The sequence below is a fragment of the Schistocerca nitens genome, chromosome 3 (assembly GCF_023898315.1).
Source record: "Schistocerca nitens isolate TAMUIC-IGC-003100 chromosome 3, iqSchNite1.1, whole genome shotgun sequence".
NCBI classification, from domain to species: domain Eukaryota; kingdom Metazoa; phylum Arthropoda; class Insecta; order Orthoptera; family Acrididae; genus Schistocerca; species Schistocerca nitens.
In genome coordinates, this window is record NC_064616.1 from 148,376,155 (window position 1) to 148,403,870 (window position 27,716).

The 27,716-nt window shown below is 43.7% G+C and overlaps 1 protein-coding gene across 2 annotated transcripts in view; it reads right to left on the minus strand.

Moving 5' to 3' along the window:
- Positions 1-27,716, minus strand: part of LOC126248093 (b(0,+)-type amino acid transporter 1) — a 645,761-nt gene that overhangs the window by 64,428 nt on the left and 553,617 nt on the right. For both annotated transcript variants that reach the window (XM_049948760.1, XM_049948759.1), the window contains exons 8-9: positions 7,028-7,131; positions 3,293-3,389 (exon numbers count right to left, since the gene is read on the minus strand). In XM_049948760.1, coding sequence (XP_049804717.1) covers positions 3,293-3,389; positions 7,028-7,131 — 201 coding nt within the window. The remainder of the gene's footprint in view (positions 1-3,292; positions 3,390-7,027; positions 7,132-27,716) is intronic.

The window sequence follows — 27,716 nt, forward strand, 5'->3', positions numbered from 1 at the left end:
GTGTATATCCACCTTTCGCAGCAATGCAGGCTGCTATTCTCCCATGGAGACGATCGTAGAGATGCTGGATGTAGTCCTGTGGAACGGCTTGCCATGCCATTTCCACCTGGCGCCTCAGTTGGACCAGCGTTCGTGCTGGTCGTGCAGACCGCGTGAGACGACGCTTCATCCAGTCCCAAACATGCTCAATGGGGGACAGATCCGGAGATCTTGCTGGCCAGGGTAGTTGACTTACACCTTCTAGAGCACGTTGGGTGGCACGGGATACATGCGGACGTGCATTGTCCTGTTGGAACAGCAAGTTCCCTTGCCGGTCTAGGAATGGTAGAACGATGGGTTCGATGACGGTTTGGATGTACCGTGCACTATTCAGTGTCCCCTCGACGATCACCAGTGGTGTACGGCCAGTGTAGGAGATCGCTCCCCACACCATGATGCCGGGTGTTGGCCCTGTGTGCCTCGGTCGTATGCAGTCCTGATTGTGGCGCTCACCTGCACGGCGCCAAACACGCATACGACCATCATTGGCACCAAGGCAGAAGCGACTCTCATCGCTGAAGACGACACGTCTCCATTCGTCCCTCCATTCACGCCTGTCGCGACACCACTGGAGGCGGGCTGCACGATGTTGGGGCGTGAGCGGAAGACGGCCTAACGGTGTGCGGGACCGTAGCCCAGCTTCATGGAGACGGTTGCGAATGGTCCTCGCCGATACCCCAGGAGCAACAGTGTCCCTAATTTGCTGGGAAGTGGTGGTGCGGTCCCCTACGGCACTGCGTAGGATCCTACGGTCTTGGCGTGCATCCGTGCGTCGCTGCGGTCCGGTCCCAGGTCGACGGGCACGTGCACCTTCCGCCGACCACTGGCGACAACATCGATGTACTGTGGAGACCTCACGCCCCACGTGTTGAGCAATTCGGCGGTACGTCCACCCGGCCTCCCGCATGCCCACTATACGCCCTCGCTCAAAGTCCGTCAACTGCACATATGGTTCACGTCCACGCTGTCGCGGCATGCTACCAGTGTTAAAGACTGCGATGGAGCTCCGTATGCCACGGCAAACTGGCTGACACTGACGGCGGCGGTGCACAAATGCTGCGCAGCTAGCGCCATTCGACGGCCAACACCGCGGTTCCTGGTGTGTCCGCTGTGCCGTGCGTGTGATCATTGCTTGTACAGCCCTCTCGCAGTGTCCGGAGCAAGTATGGTGGGTCTGACACACCGGTGTCAATGTGTTCTTTTTTCCATTTCCAGGAGTGTATATGATGATAGGCGGCAGCCACACAGCCCATTTGCAATGAGGCGTGGCCCAGTCACAACGGAGTCGCCATGGAGATGCACAGCAGTCGTGGCCCTTCACCATCACTCGTGTGTTAGTTAAGAGAGCCTCGCCGTACGATGCTCTTGTTGTTATTATATTAGCTAGACTTGGATGTATTTGTACACTTGGAGGAAGCTACAAGCTAAGTAAAGCTTGTTCGCTAATCATGTTTGCTTCCTCATTACACGTCAAACACAACACCATCAAATCACTCGGTAACCAGTAAATGGAGAGCAATAGCTCCATAAAACCCTCTCTTCAAACATCCATGGTCAGTCTCTGAGAGTTTATCGATATGTGTCCACCGTGAAAGCTGTGAATCCTTCTAACACGCATTTCATTTCCATGGAAAAAAATGGCTCTGAGCACTATGCGACTTAACTTCTAAGGTCATCAGTCGCCTAGAACTTATAACTAATTAAACCTAACTAACCTAAGGACAGCACACACATCCATGCCCGAGGCAGGATTCGAACCTGCGACCGTAGCGGATTTCCATGGAATTTTGTTTTATTAGGAAGTATTTAACTCATGTTCCAGACGTTCACGAGTGTCTAGTTCGATTTTCTGAGGAAAATTTAGAAAATTTAGACCCCTACAGTAGCAGGTCTAAAGGTAGCTTGCCGTTCTTGTAATTTGTGGGATTTTATTAACGGAAGTAACACATAAATCAAGGAGACACATTTGGACGGTTGGCTGGATGAAACTGGGAGCTGAGCTGCCTAAAGTGAGCCAAGTTAAACAACACTTGTCGCAGTCATTGTAGCCACAAGCTTACGATAAGCTTGTCGGTTACTGGACTGACCTGAATAGGCGAGGGGCTACTCGTCTCGAGCGAATGCTGAATCTAAAACGCATATTTGATAAAAAAAAATACATAAACACTTTTACAGGTCTTAAAAGCAAGTTACAGTCTTACGCTAAAGCAAAAAAGGTGTAAAAAGCAGGTAGGGTCCCGCAACTGCATCCACTGCGTCTTCTCATGTTAGCTGCAAGTACTACAGAAAAGAATACTTTAGTTCCAGGATTACATATCTGACCTATATATTAAAACTCTTCTATTTTAACAGAAGTAAGTTGTACCCAGTTCCAGGCAATACTTACCTGACGATGATCGCTCTCCTTTGGACTCACACTAATTTTGGTTTCCATGGCTCTTCATCCAGTAATTTTCTCCAATACTTCCTAACGGTCAGCATGCTTCTTCCTCTGCTGGCTGAGAGACAAATTAATGCCCATATTCCTTAAAACACGGTTGTCAAAGAACAGGTCACATTTATCGCGGGAATATCGAGCCTTACCACAGAGTACCTGCATGTGAAGGTATTGTCCAGAGGGCTTTGTGAATTTTCGAGTAAGACGGCAAACTACAACGGAATCCATTTTAAATACTGGATGTCACCTATCCACTGGTTGCCTATTAGCAATGAGGCGTCGGTCATATTTTCGCATGAAAAAATCTCACCATAGCTGTACTTAAAAATTAATAGAAGTTGAACGAACTGCGAGAAACATACGAAAATGGGAACTATGTAGGAGAATAGCACTGACTGCAGTACAGTTTTTGCTTGTGAATGACACGGCATGCACATAGTTCTCTAGACTGTTTACGCAGTAACACGACATGATTTACACGGACATTAACTTTCCAGTCCTACGTTTTTTCCCTTTCTCCTTTTTGGCCCAAGAAAAATCTGATACTTCCAGAATTCGACGAGAGAATGCTTTAGTACTACCGACAACTGCAGTCTACAGCATGTCGCGAAAATTAAAATACAAACATAACAGGTGAAGAATTTGACTGACATACCGTCTACAGTTTTTCGTGGAATCGAGGGTAGATTCTTTCAAGTGCACTAGTTTGTGGAACGTCTGACTACTGATTCTTATAACAACCTTTCGGACGTTGTAGTTCGCAACACTGATGTTTCAGCTAGGAGTAAAAACATGTGCAATAGTTTTTGTACTTACATGGAATATGAGGCTGGGAGCCGGTGTTAACTTGGTCACGTGCACGTAAGACAAAATGCTGAACAAGTGTCCTTCCCTGCTGGCCGCGAAACACAGCCTAGACAAGCATCAGATCATAACTTGTAAGCAAAAGAAAACTTACTTGTATTTTAACATCACAGACAGTGCAGCAAATTTTTCAAGATTATTATTAACATTTTGCTGAAAATAAATCTTTGCCTAGTGCAAAGCCAGAAAAAGAGTTACAGCAGCGAGAATACAGATTTCACTTTCAGATTTAATAGAAATAAAAAAAAATCAGCTCCGTCAACGATGCTGCACAAGCTCCTCCGTTTTCAGTGGAACCACGCTCTGAGGCAACAGAGAAAAACAGTTCTTGCAAAAACACGTAGGTGGCTTGCCCGAGAAGCTAACAGCAGTTTTAAGAAAGGATAGTAACGGTAATGCACAAGACGTAAAAATGGAAGACACTACGTGGTTGAAAACTAACTTTTGAGCTTGATGTGTGCAGGATAAGGAAAGCTTCGGTAGGAAGAATGCCGGTTCAGTCACACGTCTAACTGTTATACAGAAAACTTGGTGAAAAGCAAAAGTATTAGCGTTTCATCATTTCGTAATGACTAAAGCTGCAAATAAGACAGCTGAATCTGTCTGCTGTACATCCTTCTCTACACGAACAGAAAGATTATTATATGCAAATACTGTCCTTCTGACAAGAGAATGAATAGTGCGACCGTATTATCGGTGTGGTGATGTCGAAATAAAGTGAATTAGGAGCTGTAAGAGAGAGCACTACAAAACTTGCAGGAAAATAAAGTAAAACAACTTGAGACGTAGAAACTGAATGTATAAAAAGAGAAAAAAATCGATCCCCGGCATCTCTAAAATATAATCCAGAATCGAAAGCAATTAATTAATTCACAATTAAAAAGTAAATATTAAGCTTAATCATTATAGATATGTTTTCAGGGCAATAACACTCAACTTTTTCTTTTAGGATATTTACTGAAGAAGCAAAGGGGCTACTGCAGAATGAATATGCAGAGGTCTCTGTCGATGGGTCTGTAGTAGTTTGTTACATGTATCTAGCTCTTTTAACGTTGGTGAAGTGAGCGGCGATTTTAACACTCGCGTAACTGAAAACGAAAATGAAGAGACACTGCATGCAGAAGTATAGAGCTCCGAACACTGTTTGAGAGACTACTCTTCCACGCGTATGGTGTCTAACATTTCCGCAAGTTTCATTCGCTCAACAGAGGTAAGAGTTCATCCTGATAACTCACCATGCAGTAGGTGTAACCGCAGCTAAGGACCTCTACCGCGTTTCACTTAATATTCAAAGCCAGTTGCTTAGTTTCTCGCATTAATATACGCAGATTATATTGTGTGACCTAACTGGGCTGCTGTTAACTGTTTTGCAAGAATCGTGTAACGTCCTGCACTATAAATCAGAACGAAAAATTTACACTGTGTTTCCATAGTAGCTAAAATTTCGTATAGCGTGGTACTTTCATTTAGCAGAAGACTATTCAGCTGCTTTTTTCTTATACCATGATGTTCATTATTTTGACAGTGCCGAGACCTTCACTAAAGGGGAATGACAAAAGCAATTACAAATGGTGTGCGGAAATTTCCGTTAAGACTTCTGTGACTTGCAGAGGAGAGTGAGTACGTAATATTTTGAATAGGAACCCATATCCGGAAACGTACCGTTTCCGTTCAGATATGTATCGCGTCCACGTCTGCTGAGCTAAATAGAAAAGTCTCAGCGGTGCTTGCCTGGTACACCATAGGATAGACAGGATGATGTGCACTACGTTAGGTGGTCAGCTGATGTCACTTAACATCTACCTTGCTGCGAGACCCCTGTAGAGACAGAGGAAGGTCTGCTGGCATGAGTTCTGGCCGCTGCACTAAAAACTCAAGAGGCACCAGGTGGGATGGAGAGTGTGTACCAGAACATGCTTGGTACGTACAGCGTGTGTAACAACGTTGGTGGCCGCCACATCGAGTCGCTGTTGTAATGCATCAGTACTGTCCTGTGCGTACAGTATGCTGGGCTCTTTTTAGTTTTGACATATGTAAACACTTAATGTTTAAATGTTAATACAAACAAATGTGGTTAAGTGATAAACGGATGTTTCGTTGTGTTTGCTTTCGAACTGGTACCTAGTAATTACAATGCGTGACGCCTAATTCAGTTCCTCAAGCAGATCTGGATGAGTTACACATCTGAATCCAAACAGTCGTACAACGAAAACGGTACATTTCCGGACATGGGTTCCTGTTCAAAATTTATGAACTCACTCCTCTCTACAAGTCCTAGAAGTTTGCAACGGGAACTTCTGAACTTCCTGTATGATCCACTTACCACGTTTTCCAGTTTACAGGATGACGAATCACGTCAACAATTAAGTTGCAGCTACTTTTTCGGGTAAAAAGTCCTGTACGAATCTGATGTAATGTCGCGACCTGACGCTAGCTATAAAAATAATAAGAAATTTTTGTTGATTGTCTCGCAGACCCTTGTTAGAGTGAACTCTGACTCGCGTTCGCAAAGACTATCGGGCTTCTTGCTTCGGCATGTGTATGTGTAGTATTCCTGGAGATTGCCTACCCTATTTATCATGAAGATTAGGCTATTCCTACCATCACAAAATTCTTTTTCATCTACGAAGGATATTCTGAAAACACGGATATAAAACCCACAAGAGCATTTTTGTTTTGCATTAGCGTATAGTACGTTTAAGATGGGAATTTATTTCTTTTTAATAGGAGTACACCTGCACTTCAGTGTACGGTACTCCTTTAATCTGATAATTACGTTCTTATTTCAGATATGAGAATAACGGATACTGACTCTATTTAAAAAGTCTAGTCACTGTGGCAATGTGAAACGATCGCATACAAAAAAAGTGTACATAACCTTAATAATCCCAAAATGATATTTAGCGCATTGAGTCATCCTTGCTACCGTTTAAAATGTGGCGGAACTGATTAATCACTGGAATATTTTGCATTCTAGGATCTCATTGATGCCTGGAGAAAAAACCAATGGGACTAGTGTCCACTGAGTGACGAAATGAGCTTCCTTTAATCCGCATACAAAGAATAAGCGCTTCGTGATTACATTTTTATTCATATTTTCTCTCTCTGTTTTAATAATGAGTTTTCAGGTTTTTACAGAAAGATGTCATTGTGACGCAAGATGAAACAGTGATCTTGTATTATGATTATCTAACAAAAGGGCAATCTAAATAAAATAATTTTTGTAGGATATTTCAGGTTTTTGTCCTCATTGCTCTCTAAGAACTGCCTACTCCAAACGGTTAAGTTTATTCGCACACATGACGTAGTTATAAATATACTTTTTGCATCCAAGCGACGCAGATTCCGACCGACTCAAGAGCACGGAACAATTTCCTGAAGTTTATTGACTGTATGTTTGAGCTAGGCACAAAAAACTTCAATTTATGCCACGGTAGAACACAGAACATGGAAAAGATTTTCACATTAGGTGGAGAAAATCAGCGAAGAAACCTTCGGAGAAATATTTTGCCCCGCGAGTCTGACAATTTTACGCCGCTTCTTCCCGAATATTCGTCTGCCGCCTTGCGAGAAGCCCGATAGCCTTCATCTGAAGAGAAAAACTGTGTTGCAAAGACTCAGCTGTACTCCTGCAGCCCTCGTTTGCGTGGTGAGCTCTGATGGAGATGAAACTGACGCGCAACTCACCTGCCAGCTGCGAACAGCGTCCCATTGGCGGAGCCGAAGGTTGACACGGCAACAGCGAGCGGCATGAGCCACGCCATCGGGCCCAGAATGCGGTTGCCGAACAGCTGAAACCAGACGAGCTCTTCTTTACAACTCAATCATACGTTGTGGGTAAAAGTTGCCAAATTACATAACATGTATGAAATGACGTTCAAAGGAGACACAACCTCAATAGGTGCTGATCTGGTCATAAAGTGCAAATCTTAGAAATTTGGGTTGCAGAAATTAGAAGTAATTGAGAGTAAATGTAAGTAATCGAATTCTTACACTGGATGGATTATCGCTGAGTCGATACAACGAGCAATCTGGATTTGGCTTGGAGTAGGTTTTCTATAAGTATCAGCCCAAATGCTTAGTCGCATCCTCAGGTACATTCACTACTGGCCATTAAAAATGGTACACCAAGAAGAAATGCAGATGATAAACGGGTATTCATTGAACAGATATATTATACTAGAACTGACATGTGATTACATTTTCACGCAATTTGGATGCATAGATCCTGAGAAATCAGTACCCAGAACAACCATCTCTGGCCGTAATAACGGCCTTGATACGCCTGGGCATTGAGTCAAACAGAGCTTGGATGGAGTGTACAGGTACAGCTGCCCATGCAGCTTCAACACGATACCACAGTTCATCAAGATTAGTGACTGGCGTATTGTGACGAACCAGATGCTCGGCCACCATTGACGTTTTCAATTGGTGAGAGATCTAGAGAATGTGCTGGCCAGGGCAGCAGTCGAACATTTTCTATATCCAGAAATACCCGTACAGGGAATGCAACATGCGGTCGTGCATTATCCTGCTGAAATGTGGGGTTTCTCAGGGATCGAATGAAGGGTAGAGCCACGAGTCGTAACACATCTGAAATGTAACGTCCACTGTTCAAAGTGCCGTCATTGCGAACAAGAGGTGACCGAGACGTGTAACCAATGGCACCCCATACCATCACCACAGGTGATACGCCAGTATGGCGATGACGAATATACGCTTCCAATGTGCGTTCCATGCGATGTCGCCAAACACGGATGCGACCCTCATGATGCTGTAAAGAAAACCTGCATTCATCCGAAAAATGACGTTTTGCCATTCGTGTACCGAGGTTCATCGTTGAGTACACCATCGCAGGCGCTCCTGTCTGTGATGCAGCGTCAAGGGTAACCGCAGCCATGGTCTCCGAGCTGATAGTCCATGCTGCTGCAAACGTCGTCGAACTGTTCGTGCATATGGTTGTTGTCTTGCAAACGTCCCCATCTGCTGACTCAGGCATCGAGACGTGGCTGCACGATCCGTTACAGCTATGGGGATAAGGTGCCTGTCATCTCGACTGTTAGTGATAAGAGCCCGTAGGGATCCAGCACGGCGTTCCGTATTACCCTCCTGAACCCACCGATTCCATATTCTGCTAACAGCCATTGGATCTCGACCAACGCGAGCAGCAATGTCGCGATACGATAAACCGAAATCGCGAAATGCTAGAATCCGACCTTTATCAAAGTCGGAACTGTGATGGTACGCATTTCTCCTCCTTACAAGAGGCATCATAACAACGTTTCACCAGATAACGCCGGTCAACTGCTGTTTGTGTATGAGAAATCGGTTGGAAACGTTCCTCATGTCAGCACGTTGTAGGTGTCGCCACTGGCGCCAACCTTGTGTGAATGCTCTGAAAAGCTAATCATTTGCATATCACAGCATCATCTTGCTGTCGGTTAAATTTCGCGTCTGTAGCACGTCATCTTCGTGGTGTAGCAATTTTAATGGTCAGTAGTGTAATATATTACCTGTTAAGACAGGAAAATATGAAGAGTGATTTAAAGGCATATTATACAGGGTGATTCAAAAAGAATACCACAACTTTAAAAATGTGTATTTAATGAAAGAAACATAATATAACCTTCTGTTATACATCATTACAAAGAGTATTTAAAAAGGTTTTTTTCACTCAAAAACAAGTTCAGAGGTGTTCAATATGGCCCCCTCCAGACACTCGAGCAATATCAACCCGATACTCCAACTCGTTCCACACTCTCTGTAGCATATCAGGCGGGTAACAGTTTGGATAGCTGCTGTTATTTCTCGTCTCCAATCATCAATGGTGGCTGGGAGAGGTGGCCGAAACACAATATCCTTAACATACCCCCATAAGAAAAAATCTCAGGGGGTAAGATCAGGGCTTGTTGGAGGCCAGTGATGAAGTGCTCTGTCACGGGCTGCCTGGCGGCCGATCCATCGCCTCGGGTAGTTGACGTTCAGGTAGTTACGGACAGATAAGTGCCAATGTGGTGGCGCTCCATCCTGCTGAAATATGAATTGTTGTGCTTCTTGTTCGAGCTGAGGGAACAGCCAATTCTCTAACATCTCCAGATACTGTAGTCCAGTTACAGTAGCACCTTCGAAGAAAAAGGGACCAAAAACTTTATTGGCTGAAATACCAACGTTTAATACACCACCTATCAGGAGGTTTAACACCATACTTCGTTCGAAATGCACGCTGAACAACTGTCGTCGATTCACTTCTGCCGTACTCAATAACACAAAAAGCTTTCTGTTGAGCGGTCGCCATCTTAGCATCAACTGACGCTGACGCCTAGTCAACAGCGCCTCAAGCGAACAAATGTACAACTAAATGAAACTTTATAGCTCCCTTAATTCGCCGACAGATAGTGCTTAGCTCTGCCTTTTGTCGTTGCAGAGTTTTAAATTCCTAAAGTTGTGGTATTCTTTTTGAATCACCCTGTATTTTATCTGTACTTGAGATTCCAGTATGGTTACAGAAAAGACACCCAGCATTTAGAACAAATTCTACATTATTAGATGAAAAGTATCTGTACCCTTTCAGTGGAGGTTAATATGGAAGGTATCCACACTTCACCTTTATAGCGACTAGCAGCCTGCTGGTCACACCTTCAATTCTGTACGTGAATGACAGTGGAGGAATGGCAGCGCTTCCTCAAGAGCCGAAATCAGAGAAGGTAGTGTTGTTGGGATGTTGGACGCTGGGGTCTGCAGCGAAATTGATGTTCTAATTTATCCCAAAGGCGTTCCACCAGGTTCAGGCCGGGAGTCTAATCAGGCCAGTCCATATCAGGTATGTTTTATCCACAAACCATTGCCTCACAGATGTCGGTTTATGACAACGTGCATTGTCACGCTGATACGGTTCTACAACTACATCTACATGGATACTCTGCAAATCACATTTAAGTGTCTGGCAGAGGGTTCATCGAACCACCTTCACAATTCTCTCTCATTCCAATCTCGTGTAGCGCGCGAAAAGAACAAACACCTCTATCTTTCCGTACGATCTCTGATGTCCCTTATTTTTTCATGGTGATCGTTTCTCCCTATGTAGGTCGGCGTCAACAAAATATATTCGCATTCAGAGGAGGAATTTGGTGATTGGAATTTCGTGAGAAGATTGCTCACCAACGAAAAACGCCTTTATTTTAATTATGTCCTTCCCAAATCCTGTATCATTTCAGTGACACTCTCTCCCATATTTCGCGATAATACAAAACGTGCTGTCCGTCTTTGAACTTTTTCAATGTACTCCGCCAGTCCAATCTGATAAGGATCCCACCCCGCGTTGCAGTATTCTAAGAGAGGACGGACAAGCGTGGTGCTGGCAGTCTCCTTAGTACACTACTGGCCATTAAACTTGCTACACCACGAACATAACATGCTACATACGCGAAATTTAACCGGCAGGAAGAAGATGCTGTGATATGGAAATGATTAGATTTTCAGGGCATTCACACAAGGTTGGCGCCGGTGGTGACACTTACAAGGTGCTGACATGAGGAAAGTTTCCAACCCATTTCTCATACACAAACAGCAGTATACCGGCGTTGCCTCGTGAAACGTTGTTGTGATGCCTCGTGAAAGGAGGAGAAAAGCGTACCATCACGTTTCCGACTTTGACAAAGGTCGGATTGTAGCCTATCGCGATTGCGGTTTATCGTATCGCCACATTGCTGATCGCGTTGGTCGAGATCTAATGACTGTTAGCATAATATGGAATCGGTGGGTTCAGGAGGGTAATACGGAACGCCGTGCTGGATCCCAACGGCCTCGTATCACTAGCAGTCGAGATGACAGGTATCTTATCCGCATGGCTGTAACGGATCGTGCAGCCACGTCTCGATCCCTGATTCAACAAATGGGGACGTTTGCAAGACAACAACCATCTGCACGAACAGTTCGACGACGTTTGCAGCAGCATGGGCTATCAGCTCGGAGACCGTGGCTGCGGTTACCCTTGACGCTGCATCACAGACAGGAGCGCCTGCGATGGTGTACTCAACGATGAACCTCGGTACACGAATGGCAAAACGTCATTTTTCGGATGAATGCAGGTTTTCTTTACAGCATCATGAGGGTCGCATCCGTGTTTGGCGACATCGCATTGAACGCACATTGGAAGCGTGTATTCGTCATCGCCATACTGGCGTATCACCTGTGGTGATGGTATGGGGTGCCATTGGTTACACGTCTCGGTCACCTCTTGTTCGCAATGACGGCACTTTGAACAGTGGACGTTACATTTCAGATGTGTTACGACTCGTGGCTCTACCCTTCATTCGATCCCTGCGAAACCCTACATTTCAGCAGGATAATGCACGCCCGAATGTTGCAGGTCCTGTACGGGCCTTTCTGGATACAGAAAATGTTCGACTGCTGCCCTGGCCAGCACGTTCTCTAGATCTCTCACCAATTGAAAACGTCTGGTCAATGGTGGCCGAGCAACTGGCTCGTCACAATACGCTCTTGATGAATTGTGGTATCGTGTTGAAGCTGCATGGGCAGCTGTACCTGTACACGCCATCCCAGCTCTGTTTGACTCAATGGCCAGGTGTATTAAGGCCGTTATACGCCCAGGATCTATGCACCCAAATTGCGTGAAAATGTCAGTTCTAGTATAATATATTTGTCCAATGAATACCCGTTTATCATGTGCATTTCTTCTTGGTGTAGCAATTTTAATGGCCAGTAGTGTAGGTCTGTTACATTTTCTAAGTGTCCTGCCTATAAAATGCAGTCTTTGGTTATCTCCAAACTGTCCCTTTTCCGCTCAAAATACAGAATGTTGTATAATGTGTTCATGTCCTCCTACAAATCCCGAAAAACACCCTCATACTGTAATATCATCTCCTCCGTATTTCATTGCTGACAGTAGGCATGACGGCACGTAACGTTCTCCAGGTATTCGTCAAATCCAACTCCCCGATGTTGCAGGTCATAGCGTGATTCACACTCCAGATTACTCGTTTCCAGTAGCGTGGCTCGTTACAACACCTCAAGCATCGCGTAGCACTGACTACGGAAATGTGTATTTCACACGGAGCTGCTCGACCACTGTACTCTATTCTTTGTAACTCCACAAGCACAGTAACTGTGCTGATAGCATAATGAAACTCACGAGTGATTCCTTCTACTGACTTCGTACGATTTTTTACTACCGTCCTCGGCAATGCTCGACTGTCCATGTCCAACCGTACATGAGATCTGGCTGGTCTTGGTTTATCTGTGGTTGTTCCTTCACGTTTCCGCTTTGTAATCGCATTACCAAGAGTTGATCTTGGCAGCTTTAGAAGAACAGATCGACTTGTTACTCTGGTGACATCGAATGAATAGTCCACGTTCGAAGTCACAGAGCTCCCCTGACCCACTCATTCCGTTGTTACAGCTTCTCTACTAACAACGCAACACTTCCCGCCTCATTTTATACTGGTGAGTCCGCCTTTTGTGGCACCTAGTGGCCAGTTCTGCGTTACATAGGAGTGTCGGATACTTTCGACCAGGTAGTGTACATCTAAACCGAGCGAACACCTATCTGAAAAAAGGAAAGACACACACACATACACACACACACACACACACACACACACACACACACACACACACACACAGAGAGAGAGAGAGAGAGAGTGAGATGGGGGGGGGGGAGGGAGAGAAAAGTTATTAGAATAAGGCAAATATACGAGGGGCGTTTGAAAAGTTCTTGCAAAAATAAAAACTACTTACGTGTTTGGCGTAAACCTTTTCTATTTTCCGACATAGTCTCCTTTTAGATTTATACACATCGTCCAACGCTGTACTAATTTGTCGATCCCTTCTGAATAATAGAAATTGTCCAAGTGTACAGAATAGGTATTAGTTGCTGCAAACACATCCTTGTTTGAGTAAAATCTTTGTCCCGACAGCCATTTCTTCAAATTGGGGAACAAATAGTAGTCCGAGGGAGCCAAGCCTGGAGAATAAGGGGTATGTGAAACTAGTTGGAATCCTATTTCCATTAATTTTGCGACCACAGCTGCTGAGGTGTGTACTAGTGCATTGTCGTGATGGAAAAGGACATTTTTGCGGTCCAATCGCCGGCGTTTTTCTTGCAGCTCGGTTTTAAAACGCTCCAGTAACGACGAATAATATGCACCTTATGCACCTGCAATAGTTTTACCCTTTTCCAGATAGTCGAAAAGGGTCATCCCTTGCAAATCGCCGAAGGAACGGTCTTCGCCTTTTTGGTGCAGATTCTCCCTTGGTAACCCATTGTTTAGATTGTTCTTTGTATCCATGTTTCATCCACGGTGACGAAACGACGCTAAAGACACGCGGATTCGAGCAGCTGCAAACCATCCTTGCAATGCTTCACATGATTCCGTTTTTGCTCAAGCGTGAGCAATCGCGGAACCCATCTGGCGGATAGCTTTCTCATGTCCAAATGTTTATGCAAAATATTATGTACCCGTTCATTCGAGATGCCCACAGCACTATCAATCTCACGCATCTTAACTCTTTTGTCATCCACCACCATATCATGGATTTTATCAATGATTTCTGGAGTCGTAACCTCCACAGGGCATCCAGAACGTTCAACATCACTTGTGCCCATATTGCCACTCCGAAAATCTTGAAACCACTTATAAATTGTTCTAATCGAAGGTGCAGAGTCACCGTAATGTTTATCAAGCTTCTCTTTAGTCTCCTGAGCCGTTTTGCCTTTCATAAAGTAATGTTTAACCACAACATGAAATTCTTTTTCGTCCATTTTTTGACAATCGCACGACTTCCTTGATTCACATGAATGCCAAACACAAAGAAATAGACCAATATGGCTGAAACTTGGTGTGCGTTCCTTCCAAAGATGCTACTAACTAAACATGACCTCGATACGCGCTGGTGGTGCCGTCTCTCGGACTTTGCACGGACCCTCGTATGTTCCACAACGTACACTATTGTGAGATGATGACGTTGATCTTTACAGGAGTACGACTATCGTTTGTTACCGAAATGAATGACGCTGTATGGCATATTATGCATTCTTCCGTGTAATGGACACATGTAGGTGATACGAAATGAAGACTCTCTGTATTTCAACAAGGCCAAATTGTTGGAGGAAGTGTGTATGCAAGGATATCTTTGGAGTATCGATAGCAGTAGTCTCCAAGGTGACAACGACAGTCAAAATTAGTAGAAGAATGCCATCAGGGAAAAGTACTAGTAGACAGAAACTAGTCTTCGGTGATATGAATCGTTGAGCTTTGAACAGCATTTTCACAAAGGATGGCGAAATTAGCAGGGTACGTGTGACTACAGAGCTCCTACAGAACTTTCAGAAACCTGTTTCTGCGATCACGAACAAAATGGACATCGACAGCCAGATGACAATGTCCAATGATCTCGGCAAAGTGACAACATCTACAGCACTGTGGCAGCAGGAAGCTATTTGAACCCTGCGTGGAGACCAACATTTGGGGTTCATATATCATTAACGCCCAAAGCGGGTTATCCGTCATGTCTATCTGAGGGGTCTTCGAGATATACGAGAGAAGATGGCGCTCTTGTAACAATGTGTGGACTGAATAGTAGTGACATAACATGGACGTACGTGACGTACATGGTATGCCAGTACGAGATTGTTTAACCTGCACGTGACAATTGTGGCAGATTACAAAGTTGCCACAGTCAGCGCGAGATGGAGTCAGAGTTGAATGTCGTCCATAGCGTCATTCCACGTCGGTGGAGAAGGTTCCAGGAAAGAGAAACGTTCATCAAAAGTACGGGCAAACTCGACCACGAACTACAGCCCAGTACCTTAAAGGCCCACTTGAGCTGGTAAGAGATCAAGAGGCAGACTCTGGGTCTCCCTTCTCCCGCCAGGCTGTGAATAGCCATCAACGAGACCTCTCAAATGTGTGCTTAACCAGCAGTATCTATTCCGCTGAAACATGTGGGGGCTAAAGCGTGTCGCGTCTTGCAGATCGTGAGTAGACCTAGGAACAGTGGGATAATGTTTTCGGTTAGCATAGAGAGTGACTGTCCTTGTCTGTTCATATATGATGACTTTGAGGTGGGTTACAAACATGCCAGTATTGTGAAAAGGGTCCAATTTGGCGGCTAAAGTTTTCTCGTCTGGAGCGGTGTCGTGTTAGGACCACATTAGCTATGTAAGGTACTGTGACGTCTGAGGAGTACAGGGATGACTTTCAGCAATGATATGTGTACCATTTTCGTGGAGCGTGTGCATAAGGGTTCCATATAAACGATTGTAATGACTGACCACACACGGCCGGTCAGGTGGACGAATACGTGCTAGGAGTGGGCATTAGGAGACTGGAGTGGTCACTTCGCTTCTCAGTCTTAAATCCGAATGGATACACACAGGACGCTCTAGGCCGAAGAACTGGAGCCCTAACAATGCCGCCATTAGAGGGAGCTCGTTCAGCAATGAGAGGCGTTAGAGCAAGGCGAGCTTTCCCGCAGCATTCAAATTTGTCGTGTACCTTTTACTGGCATGTGGAGGCATCACGCCCCGTATTAACCTTTTACGTATACTACTGGTGGAGGAACACCACAAAGAATCAAAGGCCAGTTTTCAGGTATGCTTTACACCCTTATCATACTGTCTCATAATACAATGTTGCCGAGGACCTTCTAGTGCACGAATTATCGCCAAGTATCGTGCTTCGTATACTTCCAAGATCCCTTAACTTACGGATAGGAGTGAATGTCAAACCACTCTTAAACAAGGTATCTGCTCGATCCCGCCAAAGGAAGTAATGATCTTCTGAAAACCAACAAGCAACCCCGATTAAAAACTGGCAACAATACAGGAAACTACAGGCATCACAGAAGACAACGTAAGAATTCATTAAATATCTGTTGCAGTTAAACGCTGATTCGTGGAGATACGTGAAAATAGAACTTGAAAGGAATGGTCAAAAGGACTCTAGAAACAACACAGTGATTTCATGAAAAGCAACAGCGAAAGAAAATTAGGGTATAACGTTCCATCGATGACGCGGTCATTAGAGCACAAACTCGTAAAGGGAAACAAAATCGCGCATGTTCTTCTCAAAGGAACCATTTCGGCGTTTGCCTTAAACCATTTAGGGAAACCACGGAAAACCTAAATCTGGATGGCCTGACGGGTATTTAGACCTCCGTCATCCAGAAAGCGAGTTTAGAGTTTTACCACTGCGCCATCTTGTCTTGCTCGCTAGTGAATTCGTGAGGTGTGTTTTGGACAATAAAGAGACAAACGCCACCAAGCGCTCTTTGAATAAGCAAAATTATGGAAGAAGAGGGAAGGTTAGAGACGAACGTCCCGCTGACGGGGAAAGGAGAACAACGAATGTTTGTAATCTGAGGAACAGCTTCAGATCCTGATGCAGGAAATCGCGTGCTTAGTAACTACATCAGCATTACAAACGTGGGTGTTAGCAAGTTTTTGCAGTTCATTTGGCAACAGATCTCGGAACATTTTATTTTTTTCATTTTTACTTGTCTTACATTCCGAAAATGCATCATTTTCTCTATGCAGGAAGACTTTTTCAAATGCTGAAACCGGATAAAAGGTGGAGAGCAACTGCAGAAGCCGTACTGATTGTCTTCTTGCGGACATGGCACCTTCGATATTGGTGGAAATATTCTCGACGTCAGCTTGTGAATGGAAACCTGCCACAGAGTCGTTGCCAGAGCTAATAACTGGCCTCTTTGGAAGTGTGTGTTTTTTTTTTTTTAGAATAGGACTTTTATCTTACAACAGTAACGCGCGTAAATAGCTACGTCTGTGGTGTAGGCGCAACACTAGCGCAAGCGGAAGAAAAAAGGAAGAGGGCAAGAGGGCGTTCGTGTATAATGCCCCGACGTCGTTGGCCATTACAGACTAGAGACAACTTTGGAATGGGCAAAGTTTTGAGGACGAGGATGGTCTGAGGCCTTTTCTAAGGGACGATCACGCCCTATTACGGGGGCGAGTAATGGGCCTGTCGCCTTCCGGTAGGAGTACTCTTAGAATTAAGTTGAGTGATTTACGAGAACTACGAAAGAGCATACGTAATGATAGTTTGAACCCAGATCCTTCTAAATTCGTGCACAGTGTTCCATCTCTGCTGCAACTTGCTCGGTTAGAAGGTCTCGGACGTGTAATTTGTCGGTTCTCTTTTAGGGGTTGCTGAGGTGACAGTTGGGTTAAGGTCAGAAAGTAATAATTAGAGTATACTTCTCCGCCTCGAGGTGTCTCTATGGCCAAGAGAGAGACTGAACAAAGATAAGAAAGACAGCCGCAATATCGCCAATGTGTTTCTTTCGTCGAAAAGACAGATTCATCTAAAGTCCAGCAGACTTGGTAAATAAGTTCGTTCAACTTTGGAGTGAAATGTAATTTATTTTTTAGTTTATGAAATGGTATATGGTCAGTTATACAGTGTATTCCATGTAAATTAGACACCCTAAACACACTGTGGATTGATCCCGAGTTTATTCTTGTTTGGTGTGCCATAAGTTAGAGACGGATCTCGAGAGAACTCTCGTATTCTACACGCTGTCTGCAGACGATGTCTGCTGTGATGTATTTTAAGTACTTCGTCTATTTAGGTATTTAAAGCAGTAGTCAATGTACCATACTTGATTGCCTTCATGCATTTTTTGCTTAAAGCATTTTGTTATTTCAATAGTTACTGTTTTCGTTTCGAAGTTTCTCTTGCTTCTAGAAATGCCCATTTTCAGCAAACGGAAGGAAATAAACGAAATAAATACTTTCTGAAGTTTTTGGCAATGGCTATTCAGATATTCCTAGTGAGACTGAAGATCTGGATGACTTGTGTGAATTACTATTTCAATGGTTCTGAGGACGATTCCAGTGACCGTGACATCATTAGATCAGTAAAGAAGCGTAAGGTGACAGTGTTTTCAAGTGATTGTGACAATAACGATGAAGGTGATTCTGCTCTTGTGAATGATTCGTTTTGTCACGGGAGGTTCAACATATCAAAACAATGCCTTCGACAAGATATATAACGGAAGAGACTGAATATTTGGCTGTGAAGTTAGAATTTGTAACTCTCATTTTATTTACCGAAATTCTGAAGTTACTACAGATTTTTTTGCAACGAAGCAATCTGCTTTCTTTAAACAATTTTGAAAGCTCTTGAAAAAAAGGCTCTGTTGATACAATGATTGTTAATGTTTGCAGTGAAGCATTCTACATGTGAAGATCTTGACGTCGTTCAGAGGTCTGCTAGGCGATATTTACGTGGTAGTGGAGGTAAAACTCGGCTGTACTGATAATGCTTGTCCTTTTGCTCATTAAGCGGCCCCTTTAGTGGCATGGCTATAGTGACACTGGCACACTTGGTTTATATTTGTGATGTCACGTGAATAGGATCACTGATGTCTATATGAGGTCATAAGCCATGCCCCACGTGTATGACGTCACAGTGAGGACTCACAAACAACATTCACATTTTCCGATGACATCATCAATATGGGGCCATTGAACTGAGCAGGCAGTCTTTGATAAACCTATTGCAGGTAGAATAGTCGTTTTGGATATTTCGAAAACGCTTCTTTCCGATTTCCACTATCGATATATAGTAAACAAGTTTCCCGTGCATCATGTAAAACTTTGCTACACAGACACTGATAGCTAAGTCTATCATCTTACAGCTCCAAATATATATGAGTACATCAGGAATGATGTGTACATAAGGTTCAATACTCCAGGATTCCTTGCAAATAACAGATACAGTATTATACTGGTGGATAAAAAGAGGTTCGTTTGATCAAAGACGAACTTTGTGGTGAATCTATTAGAGAATTTGTTGGCCTACAATCAAAAGTATATGCTCTCGAGACTGAGTCTGGGTGCATAACGCACAGAGCAAATGATACTAAACAGTCTTCTGTCAATAGCTTAACCATCCATGATTACAGACAACGTGTGCTGAACTGGGCAATAAAAACTACTGTGCAGTACAAATTTCAATCCAAGCAGCATGTTGTTTCTACTATTAGACAACATAAATTTGCTTTATCTGCACAAAGTGGTAAATGTTTGATACTACACCATAAGATAAATAGGGTGGCGTTGGGTCACTACTGCATGAAAGAAGATGATTGATTTTATTGTAAATTGTAGATTTAATTTGAGATTACTACTATTTTCTGTAACTGATATGAATGCAATGCAAATACCTTTAAAAATGTAAATTGTAGCTTGATGTTATTATCACTTTTGTAACTGATGAGTGAATTCACATACTCCTCAGTCACGTTCTCATTACCACGATAGAAATTTAGAGGTCCATTTTAATTGCTCATATAGTTAATGTATAAAATTCATTGTATAATGCGTGTGAAATATATCAACTGCTGATCGTAATTTGAGCTCACTCTCACCTTTATAACTGGTATTAGTTCAATGTAAGTACCAGAAAAGTGTGTGTGAAAAATGTAAACTGTAGATTGTAATTTTACGTCACTACAATTTTGTAACTGATGTGAATTCAATGTAAATACCTTAAAACTGCATGTGAAATATGTAAATTGTTGATTGTAATTTGAGCTCACTACTATCCTTGTAACTAATGTGAATGCAATGTTAATATCCTCAAAAAGTATAATTATTGTAAAGTGTAGATTGTAATTGGGGGTCACTACCGTATTTGTAGCTGATACATGAATTCACATATTACTTACTCATATTCTAATTATCTTGATGTAGACTTTTAGATGGGTATTTAATGATCCACCATAATTTCTCAGGTAATGAATGTATAAAAACATTGAATGTAAGAACAATGTATGAAAAAAATTACAATAATTTTTATGTCTAGAGCACCTTTTCAGTTTGTTCCTTTCCCATTCCTGTATTACTAAGACAGAGATGATATTTACTGATGATCACGCAGTACAGTATTTGACATAAGCATTAAGTATGAAAACGAATGAAGTATAAAAGCAATCAAATTTTTCCTCGCCTCCATCTTTATAACGTCATCGAAAAAGGGGGCGTTGGTTCTGATGTCATCGTTGTGATGATATACATAAGGGGCGTGGCTTATGACATCGTAGAGAGGACATCAGTCATGTGACGTCACAAATGGAAACAAGGTGCACCAGAGTCGCTCTAGCCATATTACTCCCTTTTGTGGAAATTTACATTGAACGGTAAATAGGGGTATACCACATCAGTTTTCAAGCTGAATTTTAATTTGAACGTCACAGTTCTTTACTATTAATCAGTACTCCTTACTTTAAGAGCTATCCCATGACGTTACAAAAGTAGAAAAAATTACAAATATTGACCTTACAGTAAAACACTTCCTTTACATGTTATCACTTATTGGGAGACTTGTTACGATTTCGCCATCCATTTAGGAAACACCTCCATCGGTTTTTTGGGAACATCTTTATGTTGCATTGGTAAAACATCTGAGATCATTGTTGCATTCGTGAAACATCTGAGGTTATTGGACGCAAAATCTACGCCATACGGAAATGGGCAGTTTTTGGACGTTATATAGGCATTACTCGGCTCAGTTTCATTCACCGTGGGCCGTCTGGATTTAATTAATAATACGACCTATTAGAAACAGTAATAGAGCACACTTTATAACCACGCACAGGGCACGCAAGTTTTCGACGTGGTTGCCTAAGGTGAATCATCGCAGTGGCCTATGACCTTTAACACACCTCGTTATTGTAGACTGTTCATTTTTCATCTCCAGTAACGCTTCAGTAATGGATTGTTTTCATGGGGTTTCCGGAGCGAGTCGTCAGTGGATACGGGAAATAACCTCGGAAAGTTTAGCAGCGTCACTGGGCGTATCAAGTTCCGACAGGTTTCTTTGCAAGTATGGATATCTCGAACTTTCGCAGGTACTGAATGATTTAGAATTTTATTGCAGATATCACTAAGAACACCTGAATTAGTATCAGTGGTCTGTCAACGAATAGATACGTCACGAATTTCAAAATCTCTACAACAGTTTACTTGATGCAACAGTTGCCAGTTGTACTTTTTTCGACTTTAACTCAGATATAAAAACTGTGTTTAATCGAAACAACAGACAGATTCACTCACTGTGGAACAATGAACCCAGGAAAAATCCAAAATTATGGGAGAAAGTTGAGAGTAGCACTGCATTAACTAGTCATACACATGCATAGGCGAGAATATTACAACAAATTGCATCTTTTATGAGAAATGGAGTTCAAGTGCAAAGTTAAATTCATTGAAGTTAGCTATACGAGAGTAGTTTCAACTGTATATGAATCTCAATACAGTAGAGTATAAAGACATTATTGAAAGCAGAGACTGAAAGAATGTGTAAAATATATTCAGAAATTTATGAGGTTTCACAAAAGTTGATTTTATTCATCAGATCTAGTTAAATGTCATATGATAGTCATTTTAAAGTACATGCACCGGTGTGTTGGGCATTCACGTTACCGTCTTACTATATAAGCTTTTTTCACGATAACGTCACATCTGTCTCCATAGCGACCGAGATTTTGCTGTTTTAATAGGATGGAGCAGTTTGTGATTCGCCTTCCTGTATTACTATTCTGTAGAATAGTTATCCCAATTTGTTTATGTCATATAGAAAGACGATGTGAAGGTTCCCTTACTCAAAGTCTATTCTTATTCTCCTTCTGAAACTTGAAAATTCTCAGCTCATTATAGTTGAACGTTGGACTTCACAACGAAGAAAAACATTTCTTCGTAATTCATTACCATAAAAATCAAGAATAACGACGAATTTTTTCTTAAATTGAAAGAACTCCTACCGCAGATATAAACACAGTATTTTGTGCAAATGCATTTGCTGGTTGACGAACTGCGACCAACGTGAAAGGAAGTAGAGAACTTTTGCTCCTATCGAATCTCGCCTCATCAACGTCCACGTGTCGGGTCAGCAACACCTCCGGGTCAGTCTCAAGAGTTCATCACGCGGAAGAAAGTGGAGCTCTCTTGGGGCAGCGGACTGCCTGCAAGTTGCCTGAGAGTTCAGCCCTTTAAATGTCACGTCCGACACTTCTGGAAGTAAGGAACCTGGGGACCGCATGAAATAAATTCTGGAGGCCTCTCCTTGCTCCCTTCTTGGAAAAAAAAACTGGTAACCGTTATACGTATCATGGTTTATTTACGGTGAATATGCCTCTTGTAAATGAACAGTACAATCAGTCCGTGTGGATCATTAATTTAGAGGTCATTGGAGAACGTCCACCGAAATTATATACAGATGGAACATCAATTGCATCAAGTCCACACATCAAAATATTGCAGAAATATATGTCATGAAAGGGACTTCCCTCTGATGACATCAACAGAAGGCGATCGTCGTCAGTGCTGGTTTCACAAGAGGGCGATCGACATCATGTCAATAGTAGACAAAGCACTATCTCAGTTGGAGATGCGTGTGGGACGGGGTAGACCGCAACTTTGTTGGAGTAACAACGCCAGAATTTATGTGAGGTCATTTAGGGAAATTGTGGAAAGAGCTGTGGAAGACTTAAGATCAAATAAAGCGGAAGGGAAAGATAATATTCCATCGGAATTGTTAAAATCAGTGGGGGAAGTGGCAACAAAATGACTTCACGTTGATGGGTGGAATGTGTGAGGCTGGCGATATACCATCAGACTTTCGTAAAAAACTTCATCCACTCAGTTTAAAAGACTGCAAAAGCCGACAAGTGCGACAATTATTGCACTATCAGCTTAACAGTTCATGAGCCTAAGTTGCTGACAAGAATAATATACAGACGAATGGGAAAGAAAATTAAAGGTCTGCTAGATGACGATCACTTTGGCTTTAGGAAGGAAAAAGGCAGCAGAAGTTGATAATGGAAGTAAGACTGAAGAAAAATCAAGACACGTTCATAGGATTTGTCTGCCTAGGAAAAGCGCTCAGCAATGTAAAATGCTGCAAGATGTTCGAAATTCTGATGGAGTAAGCTATAGGGAAAAACGAGTAATATACAATATATACAAGAACCAAGAGGGAACAATAAGAGTGGAGGACCAAAAACGAAGTTCTCGAATAAAAAAGCGTGTAAGGCAGGGACGTAGTCTTTCGCATCTAATGTTCAATCCATACGTCGAAGAAACAACGACAGAAAAAAAGAAAGTTTCAAGAGTAGGATTAAAATTCACGGTGAAAGGATATCAATGATAAGATTCGCTGATGACACTGCTATCCTCAGTGAAAGTGAAGAAGAGTTACATGATATGTTGAATGGAATGGACAGTCTAATGAGTACAGAATATGGATTAAGAGTAAATCGAAGAAAGATGAAAGTAAGGAGAAGATGCAGAAATGAAAACAGCGAGAAACTTAATATCAGGGTTGGTGATCACGAGTTAGATGAAGTTAAGGAACATGAACTGTGGGAAAATCGGAATAGAAGAGAATCGAAACATTTTACATGTGATGCTACAGAAGAATGTTGAAAATTAGGTGGACTTATAAGATAAGGAATGAGGAAGTTCTCCACAGAATCGGCGACGAAAGGAACACATGGAAACACTGAAAAGGAGAAGGGACAGACTGATAGGACATATGTTAAGACATGAGAGAATAATTTCCAGGCTACTAGAGGGAGCTGTAGAGGGTAAAAACTGTAGAGAAAGACATAGGATGGAATATATCCTGCAAATAATCGAGGCTGTAGGTTGCAAGTGCTACTCTGAGATGAAAAGGTTGGCACAGGAGAGAAATTCATTGCGGGCCGCATAAAAAAAAGAAAAAAAGGGAACAACTTTTCTGCATAGTTGGGTGGTGACTCTAACCCTGCTCTCCGCAGTACGAGTCAAGTCCCACTTTCTCGCCCTGGAGAACCTTTCAAAATTTATGGTCATCAGTCAGCTTAATATAGGAGGCACAGCCACGTTAAGCAAGCCAGATGCCCCCATCACTTCGCCTACTCTAGTCTCCTGGTACAACACTGGGCTTCTCACCACTTCTTTTACTCCTTAAGACCATAGAAACAGGTGGTATGCAGCGCAGCTTCCTGCTTGTTTCGTCCTGGCATGCCCTTTGTCATTACGTAGTATGATAACAAATTGCTCTCGCAGCTCGCTACATCAGAGTCTCAATGTCACATGGATACAGTTTCTACACTCCTGGAAATTGAAATAAGAACACCGTGAATTCATTGTCCCAGGAAGGGGAAACTTTATTGACACATTCCTGGGGTCATATACACCACACGATCACACTGACAGAATCACAGGCACATAGACACAGGCAACAGAGCATGCACAATGTCGGCACTAGTACAGTGTATATCCACCTTTCGCAGCAATGCAGGCTGCTATTCTCCCATGGAGAAGATCGTAGAGATGCTGGATGTAGTCCTGTGGAACGGCTTGCCATGCCATTTCCACCTGGCGCCTCAGTTGGACCAGCGTTCGTGCTGGACGTGCAGACCGCGTGAGACGACGCTTCATCCAGTCCCAAACATGCTCAATGGGGGACAGATCCGGAGATCTTGCTGGCCAGGGTAGTTGACTTACACCTTCTAGAGCACGTTGGGTGGCACGGGATACATGCGGACGTGCATTGTCCTGTTGGAACAGCAAGTTCCCTTGCCGGTCTAGGAATGGTAGAACGATGGGTTCGATGACGGTTTGGATGTACCGTGCACTATTCAGTGTCCCCTCGACGATCACCAGTGGTGTACGGCCAGTGTAGGAGATCGCTCCCCACACCATGATGCCGGGTGTTGGCCCTGTGTGCCTCGGTCGTATGCAGTCCTGATTGTGGCGCTCACCTGCACGGCGCCAAACACGCATACGACCATCATTGGCACCAAGGCAGAAGCGAATCTCATCGCTGAAGACGACACGTCTCCATTCGTCCCTCCATTCACGCCTGTCGCGACACCACTGGAGGCGGGCTGCACGATGTTGGGGCGTGAGCGGAAGACGGCCTAACGGTGTGCGGGACCGTAGCCCAGCTTCATGCAGACGGTTGCGAATGGTCCTCGGCGATACCCCAGGAGCAACAGTGTCCCTAATTTGCTGGGAAGTGGCGGTGCGGTCCCCTACGGCACTGCGTAGGATCCTACGGTCTTGGCGTGCATCCGTGCGTCGCTGCGGTCCGGTCCCAGGTCGACGGGCACGTGCACCTTCCGCCGACCACTGGCGACAACATCGATGTACTGTGGAGACCTCACGCCCCACGTGTTGAGCAATTCGGCGGTACGTCCACCCGGCCTCCCGCATGCCTACTATACGCCCTCGCTCAAAGTCCGTCAACTGCACATACGGTTCACGTCCACGCTGTCGCGGCATGCTACCAGTGTTAAAGACTGCGATGGGGCTCCGTATGCCACGGCAAACTGGCTGACACTGACGGCGGCGGTGCACAAATGCTGCGTAGCTAGCGCCATTCGACGGCCAACACCACGGTTCCTGGTGTGTCCGCTGTGCCGTGCGTGTGATCATTGCTTGTACAGCCCTCTCGCAGTGTCCGGAGCAAGTATGGTGGGTCTGACAGACCGGTGTCAATGTGTTGTTTTTTCCATTTCCAGGAGTGTAGATGTTGGAGATCTCTGGCCTTCACCAACACGCCCAGCGTTTGGTATATCCTGAATATGGAAAGTTAACTGCTAATGTGGCTATAAGAGCGTTAGTTCCTAAAACAATTGCGTCAGTTCTCAGGTTGGAGGAACTGAAAGTATGCCACTTCCAATAGAACCATTTCTAATAAAACAATCTGATGTTCAGCGCTTCCTTTGAACTGTTGACACCTGTCAGCTGCTTGCCAATGCTTCACCGTTTTATACAGATAACTTACTATCTTTTGTGTCATCCTATGTGTTAATATCATTGTTATCGGTCCTGGAATTACCCCGTATCGACTGTACGGGTGAGTACTGGGCCACTGCCAATCCATTCCCGCAGCCGCGACACACTAAGTTCAGGTGAGGGAGTCCTGTCTGCAAACTCTATAGCCTCAGTTATGTGTGATTTCATATTTGAACTATCATCGTGTTGTACGTATGCGGCGAAAGTGGTGACGCATCTCAGACGGTTGGGGGAACGCTGCCTTAATGCCACATCGGGGATGACCACTGTAACGGACGTATCGTCGTTCGTCCGGAACGTCCGGAATGTGGTTTACTAACCTGTCTACTAACTAAATCTCTCCTATAATCGATCAGATTGTTTGGGTACACTGAAGACACATGTTTTGCAAACGATAAACGGTGAAGAAGCGCAGTGTTACGTATCGTTAATAGTGACTACAAAACGAGAATGATGGAGAGCGTCCAATTATATAGTAGTTCGTAGCCTACTTCTTTCGAACAGCGCCAAAGACAACGACGAACCCGAGTGCCCGTCCCACAGAGGACCACAAATGCTGTCCTATGGCCCAACTCCATACAACGTCACGAAGAGACTAGCAGACTATCTGGGGATGAGAAATTTACAGCTGTCGTATCTCCTTCACTTGAAATACGGAGGTTGAGAATTCGTCTAATACCGAAATTTATTTCTTCCGTGTTGAGTGATAACAACAACTACTGCCGTTGGCTTGGGAGCGGACAGATCTAGTGCCTGGTTCTGAAGGAGAGACTCACCGTCCGCTTCTGTACCCCCCCCCCCCCCGCCACCCCTTTTTCAAATATAACATGCCGTCATCATCACTTTTCACTTTTACTAGCTGGAGATGTTAGGGTGTCCATTTGTAATAACAATGTATTTTATTACTATTGTATCAAAACGTTTTATATAGGGTGGTTTTAAACTGCCTTATCAACTTTAAAAATACAGTTATTCACGTCTAACGTATATTTTTAGGAAAGTACATAAAGATTGTTGCTTACAGCTATATATGTGGAATGTGATTTCCATTGGTTACGTGGGACATATCCCATCTGAAGTCTATACAGGGTGTTACAAAAAGGTACGGCCAACCTTTCAGGAAACATTCCGCACACACAAAGAAAGAAAATATGTTATGTGGACATGTGTCCGGAAACGCTTACTTTCCATGTTAGAGCTCATTTTAATACTTCTCTTCAAATCACATTAATCATGGAATGGAAACACACAGCAACAGAACGTACCAGCGTGACTTCAAACACTTTGTTGCAGGAAATGTTCAAAATGTCCTCCGTTAGCGAGGATACATGCATCCACCCTGCGTCGCATGGAATCCCTGATGCGCTGATGCAGCCCTGGAGAATGGCGTATTGTATCACAGCCGTCCACAATACGAGCACGAAGAGTCTCTATATTTGGTACCGGGGTTGCGTAGACAAGAGCTTTCAAATGAAAGTCAAGAGGGTTGAGGTCAGGAGAGCGTGGAGGCCATGGAATTGATCCGCCTCTACCAATCCATCGGTC